Below are 6,863 nucleotides of genomic sequence, written 5' to 3' on the forward strand. Positions count from 1 at the left end.
ATGGGGAGACACTTAATGGGGGCTTTCAGAAAAGGAAAAGATGAAAGAGCAGGGGAGAGGAAAATGAGATACCACTTGTGGGTCCCCAGTTTATGTGGTGTTACTACCTTCCCATCCCCTGCTGCTTGCAAGAGACAGGGAAATGTGCATGTGTGTGTGTTAGGGTTGCCTACCTCCAGGTTGTGGATGGAGATCTCCCGCTAGGGTTGCCAGTTCCCTCTTTACCACTGGCAGGAGGTTTTTGGGGCGGAGCCTGAAGAGGGTGGGGTTTGGGAAGGGACTTCAATGCCATAGAGTCCAATTGCCAGAGCGGCCATTTTCTCCAGGTGAACTAATCTCTATCGGCTGGAGATCAGTTGTAATAGCAAGAGATCTCCTGTTACTACCTGAAGGTTGGCAACTCTATCTCCCGCTATTACATCTGCTCTCCAGGCAACAGAGATCAGTTCACCTGGAGAAAATGGCCATTTTGGAAGGCGGACTCTATGGTATTATACCCCACTGAAATCCCTCCCCTTTCCAAATCTCACCCTCCTCAGTCTCCACCCCCAAATCTCCAGGTATTTCCCAACCCGGTGCTGGTAACCCTAGTGTGTTTGTTTTCAACTACATATCAGTAGAGAAAGATAGGTCAGCCCATATACTACATGGCCTTTTAGAGATAGACACAGCTAACAAGAGCCAGAAAGTGGCACCAGCAAGCCAGGGATGTGGCAGGTCAGGAGAATAAGGCCTATTTCTGTAGAGATGCCTGCGTCTAATGTTCTTCATTCAGACAGATCCAGCAAGAGTCAAGACAGTTTCCCATGCTGCTATGTGTAATTTAAAACATTTATTTCGTGTAATTTATATACAGAATATCACAGGAAACAGAAACCAGTAGGCACAAATTACATGGTATCTGCTGTTGAATAAAATATTTGATAATGAAACTGTAACAGTAAGTACATTGGAATGATAACTGTATCTTAACAGGTTACACATGTATGTAAAATCCATGCTTTGTGAACAGAATACTTGTTCATATTATATTTTTATAATGCTGAGATTCCTTGGAAGTTTTTAACTTGTCTTAATCGTGTATGTTTTCAATTTATTCATGTCTATTAATATCACACTTGTAAACATATCACAAAATATAATAAAGCTGTATAACATCCTTTTCTATGAGATTTCTTTGTCTATCAAAAGAAATTACTTCCTTGTACAAATAATAGCAAAACAAATACTTTGGTAAATCCACAGACACCGAATATCAATTATAAATTACAATGATAACAGAAGGGAATAATATAAAATATATTCCTCTTAGAATTACTGGTTCAGGAGTATATATTGCTTCTATACTAGCCCTGCATTGATCAATTCAGGGCCATGAAATATAACCATGGCTTATTAAATTGTTACAAGTATCAATGGAAAACAAAACAAAAAAAATATTTTCTTTACATTTAACAGATATTTTCTAGTGGTTTGGCAGTCTTACATTGGGGAGCGACTACAAAAAAGAAAAACAATGGAAATAGCTTTTAACAGCCCTGTTAGATTTGCACTTTTATTCCTTAGATTTTATTGGTATAAATGGATTAGAATTGCAATCAGTGGTAGCATTTGGGGATTAGAAAACCTTTCTCCCTATTATATAATGTAAGCTGTAATTACATTAAAAAGGATTTCTACCATTTCTTTAGGGATTCTGCAAATTAGAGGAGAAAGAGCAATGGCTATTATAGCACAAAGATATACAACAAGGTTGCTCTTAGTAGCTGAAGGCTACAGAATTGAAACAGAATGCTTGAAGACATTTATTTAACTGTCCGGCTATCATGCATATAGGATCTTGGGAACAGAGAGAGAATATTTCCTATGTTGTAACTGGTCCAGTAAACTTTCACAGACCATGGAAAATAGGTTATTAGGAAAAATTTAGTGAACAGCATGGGGGAATGTAAACTCAGAAGGTAGAGTTGCCAAATTCAGGTTGAGAAATTCCTGAAGGTTTAGGAGTTTAGCCTATCGTAGGTAGAGTCTGGGGATGGGAGGGACTTTGGTAGGCTTGCCAGTTCCATCTTTGCCTCCAGTGGGAGGTTTTGGGGGCGGAGCCTGAGAAGGGTGAGGTTTGGGGAGGGGAGGGGCTTCAACGCCATAGAACTCCAATTGCCAAAGTGTCCATTTTCTCCAGGGGAACTGATCTCTATTGGCTGGGGATCAGTTGTAATAGAAGGAGATCTCCAGCTAGCACCTGGAGGTTGGCAACCCTAGACTTTGGTGGGATATATAACATCATAGAGTCCACCCTCCAAAGTACCCTTTTTCTCTAGTACTACTACTACAGTCTACTACTTTTATAGGTTGGCCCTGGGATTCCGATGTGTATTCAAGATGTTGATTGACTGTTACAACAGCAAAAAATACAGCATAACACCATGTCTAGAAGAAGGAAGGCCAGATAGATTGCAAGGAGATACATACCCTCCTGACTGTTCCACCAATTAAAGATGCTCATTTGGTAGGCTCATGAGAGAAAGCCTTTTCCTTGGCACCCCCACAATTAGAACACCCCCCCCCCCGGGAGGTGATCCTGGCTACCTCATTGTTAATCTTCAGGAGACTCTTGAAGATAGCTTTATTTAGGCCTGCATTTTGATTGATTTTAGCTTTTATTATTAGCTGTCTTAACTGGAGTTTTTAAACTGTGGCTTTTATGGGTTTTATAATTGTTGTCTTATTGTGTTTTTATATTGTTTTATTTATACTGTAAGCTGCCTTGAACAGCCACAAGAAGCTTTCCTATTCATCCCCTGCCAGAAAGAACATTCCAGTCAAATGCCAGTTTCCCAGGGACTGTGAGGGGAAAGATAGTTTGGCCAGAAAGCTCAAGTCCACTGACTGTATCATTTCCCATTCTATATTTAATATATTATTTTTGTCTACTTTGATCATTATTTGATAAAAAGGTGGGGATAAATCTTTAAAAATAAACAGACAAACAAAGATACTGTATATAGCCTGATATCTTAATGTCCAGATATAAAAGTGTGTTTTAAAAAGTATTCATTCCTTTTTTGTTTTCCATTTTTATTGTTGGAAACCCAAACATAAAAGATGGAAATTTCTATTTAAGCATTGGCTGACAAATTGAACAAGCCATTTATGTGATTACACAGTCAATTATTGCAGTGTTAAATGCCGCTGGATTTTTGAAAAATAGGAGAAGCCACTTAGGTTAAAACCACATGAAAGTCCTGCATGTGCTTAGAAATGGCTTTTAAAATGCCTATCCATTAGAGAAATCATGATGAAAGGAAATCAGAGACACCTGAAAACGGGATACACTTTCACTTTTGAAATTATTATACTGGAAGCATTCTTGGGTCAAAGATGAACAGACATTTTAACTGTACTGGAAATGATTTTGAAGCGTGTTCTCTGCTCTGAAAACAAACACTTTGAACAGAATTTAGTGACTATATTGAAATCATTTCCACTGTTCTTCAATAAGTCTGTCTGGTGTCACCCTTGGTGTATCAATTTTGTTTACTCCTCTATCAAGAAAATTGGAGACAGTTTGACGTCCACATGGAGGATAGAAAGTAAATAGAAATGTCCTGTGGTTTTATTCTGCAGACACTTGATTGCCTGTGGTTCTCTGTATTCATGCAAAGGGATACTGAGACGAAAGGGTTCACAGCATTCAAGTGTTCATGAGCCATGTGTATTCAAAAGTGAATGATGAGTTTAAACAGCTCTTCGGTGACATTTAAAATGTAACAAGCATGCTATTTTTATGAATACTTAACTGCATCCTCCAGCTTTTGTAATACACAGTCTTTCCAAAATGTTAATATGTTCTCTTTCAAAGTAGCTTGTTCTGGTACACAATATAGCCTATACAATACTCATACCATTTAAAAAAAGAAATATGCTTTTCAAATCTTAAATATTTGTTGTTGTCAATGTTAACATTTGTTTTTTAAAAAGCCTACTTGGAGATACAACAAATGACAAAAAAGAATCCACAACTTGATCAGAATTTCCCCAATTTATATCACTGGATTTCCTTCTGCTAAGTGAAGGAGATCGGCTCTTTCCACTGAAACAGGAATCCTTCATTCAGTGTAGACACTTCTTTTTCCAATGTAAAATCCCTCATTTAGTGGAAGGAGCCTACTGGATGCCATGCTTCATGTTCACTTGTCTCCCCATCCCTATTCTGACTCATAGATAGCATTGTAAGGTTACTCTGCATGGTGGTTTCATCCCATGCAACCAAGAACAATCGGCCATGGATTTTCTGTTGTGAGCCAAAATTTGTATATTCATGCATGGAATTTTAGGCTTTACCCTAATACATGAGAATGTTGAATTTGGTACTGGAAACCCTATGCCACACTGTTAGGGTTGCCAGGTTGCTTAAATTGGCTGGCAATTGCCCGCCAATCCATTGCCCGGCTATGAAGCAGGGATCGCGTGCACATGCTAACACAATCACGTCACTTCCGGTTTACACCCGGAAGCGCCACATCGCAATGGGTCTTTTACCACTCAAAATCCCAATGATGTGGCACTTCCAGGTATAAACCGGAGGTTATGCGAACGCATCAGTGCGGCAGTGCGCACATGATCCCTGCCTTAGCTCTGACCCAAAAACCTCCTGCTGGACCCAAGGGGGACATGGCAACCCTACACACCATACTTTTCTTTCCCCAGGAGATGCTCCATGCATTCCCAGTTTACACAGCAAGGGATTAGTTGGCATCATGGGAAGTTCCTGTGTCATTAACTTGAGCAACCCAATTTTGCCAGGAATAAAGACTGGAAAACTTTGCCTTTCAGTTCAGGACAGTAATTAAAATGACATAAAGTAAATAAGGTAAAGGTTCCCTGTGCAAGCACCAGGTCATTCCTGACCCATGGGGTGACGTCACATCCCAACATTTCCAAGGCAGACTTTGTTGTACGGGGTGGTTTGCTAGTGCCTTCCCCAGTCATCTTCCCTTTACCCCCAGCAAGCTGAGTACTCATTTTACCGACCTCGGAAGGATGGAAGGCTGAGTCAACCTTGAGCCAGCTACCTGAAACCAACTTCCGTCGGGATCGAACTCAGGTCGTGAGCAGAGCTTGGACTGCAGTACTGAAGCTTACCACTCTGCACCATGTGGCTCTTAAAATGACATAATCTAATCATAAAACCTTTGAAAAAGAGAAATTTATTAGTCTACTTCTGTATTAGGAGATAAAAATAAATACATAGTAAATTAGGCATCCTAGGCACTGGCCCTATAAAATCCCCCCTTTGGTCAAAGATGTTTCTTCTTTCTGACTCCTGACCAATTTCATATACTTCTGGACTGTTAATCAGTGATGTCTGAGTAGTGGTCAGATTATGTGTTCTGAGAAATAAAAATGAGTTTGGAGCTGTATGTTATTGAGGTCTGGAAGTGTAAACAGGAGTTCCAATGGGGGTAGAAGCCCACAATTCAAACATTGCACATAAGCATCATAAAGAGCATTAATAAACCAGAGCATAAAATAATGTAAGCAGGAAGGCTACTTTTCTTTAATCTTAAATGTAGGGAGGGGTTTTTCAAATGTTTATTATCATAAATAAATACACCTTTTATTATTTTCTATGATCATGAAATAAATATCACTGGTTGGTCAGAGCTATTTTTTGACAATGGAGAATTTATAAAGGGGCTATAGTATTTCACCCAACACCAGTTTTTAAATCTACTACATTTCTTTCCAAACAGCTATTAATTAAACAGTCTTATATGTTTTCTCACTGTCTACAGGCCTGAAACCTGGTTGAGTCAGGAGCTGAAACAATTGCTGTTTTCACATGACAACACACTTGCCTTTCAGCTTCTCTTTCCTTTTCTGCTGCTTGCTTTTTTTGCTGTCAATCTGCAAACTCACAGTCCTGCGTTTTTCCAAGTTCAGCAGCTCTTGGAACAACTCCTTCACATTGTGGTTTGTCTTGGCAGAAGTTTCCATAAAGGCACACTTCCATTTTTTGGCCATGGCTTCTCCAGCACTAGTCTGGACCTCTCGATTGTGGTCCTCATCACTCTTGTTCCCTACCAGCATGATTGGAATGCTGTCTATATCCCCTTTAATCTGACAAATCTGTTCATAGATAGGTTTGAGTTCCTCCAGAGACTGTCGGCTGGTGACAGAAAAGACCAAAATGAAAGCATGTCCTTTGGAAATAGACAAGCGCTGCATGGCAGGAAACTGATGACTCCCTGTTGTGTCGGTAATCTGCAAAGTGCATATGCTCTTATCACAGCTGATCACCTGCCTGTAGGTATCTTCAATTGTAGGGATATAACTGTCTCTGAAAGTGCCTTTTACAAACCTCAAGACCAGCGAACTTTTGCCAACTCCTCCTGCTCCAAACACCACCACCCGGTAATCATTGCTTTGTTCAGGCATGTTTTTAAAGGTATGTGAGGCTCAGTGAAGGAAGAAAACCTAGGAAAAGATATATAAACCACAGATCAACAATTTGTAACAACGTTGTTTTTTTAAAAATGAGGCAAGACAGATAGGTGATTTGTAATCTGGAAACAAATAGTGTGAAAACCCCTTTCCCCCCTTAATTTTTAGATTTCTGTGTTCCCATGCAAAACAGAGCAGAAAATTAATATAAATTACTGTGATTCCACAAATTCAAAGCATATGTGAAAAAAAGTCAAATTCTCAAGCAGTTTTCACAGAGAGTTGTCTCCTTTAGAATATGAAATATGATATGTCCACAGCTCAAACAAGTACTGAAGAATCATACAGGGATTTGATCAGGTAGAATAGTCACATTTTAGAGGAAAAAGCACATGATTTGCAAAAAAAAACCCCAC

General features: G+C 39.4%; 1 protein-coding gene across 1 annotated transcript; it reads right to left on the reverse strand.

Annotated features, from left to right (window-relative positions):
• Nucleotides 1-5,736: 5,736 nt before the first annotated feature.
• Nucleotides 5,737-6,447, reverse strand: DIRAS2 (DIRAS family GTPase 2). Its single transcript, XM_056848591.1, has one exon. It carries the CDS (start codon nucleotides 6,439-6,441, stop codon nucleotides 5,842-5,844), a length of 600 nt encoding a protein of 199 aa, XP_056704569.1. The 5' UTR covers nucleotides 6,442-6,447; the 3' UTR covers nucleotides 5,737-5,841.
• Nucleotides 6,448-6,863: the final 416 nt, after the last annotated feature.

Source organism: Euleptes europaea, chromosome 4, assembly GCF_029931775.1.
Source record: "Euleptes europaea isolate rEulEur1 chromosome 4, rEulEur1.hap1, whole genome shotgun sequence".
NCBI lineage: Eukaryota > Metazoa > Chordata > Lepidosauria > Squamata > Sphaerodactylidae > Euleptes > Euleptes europaea.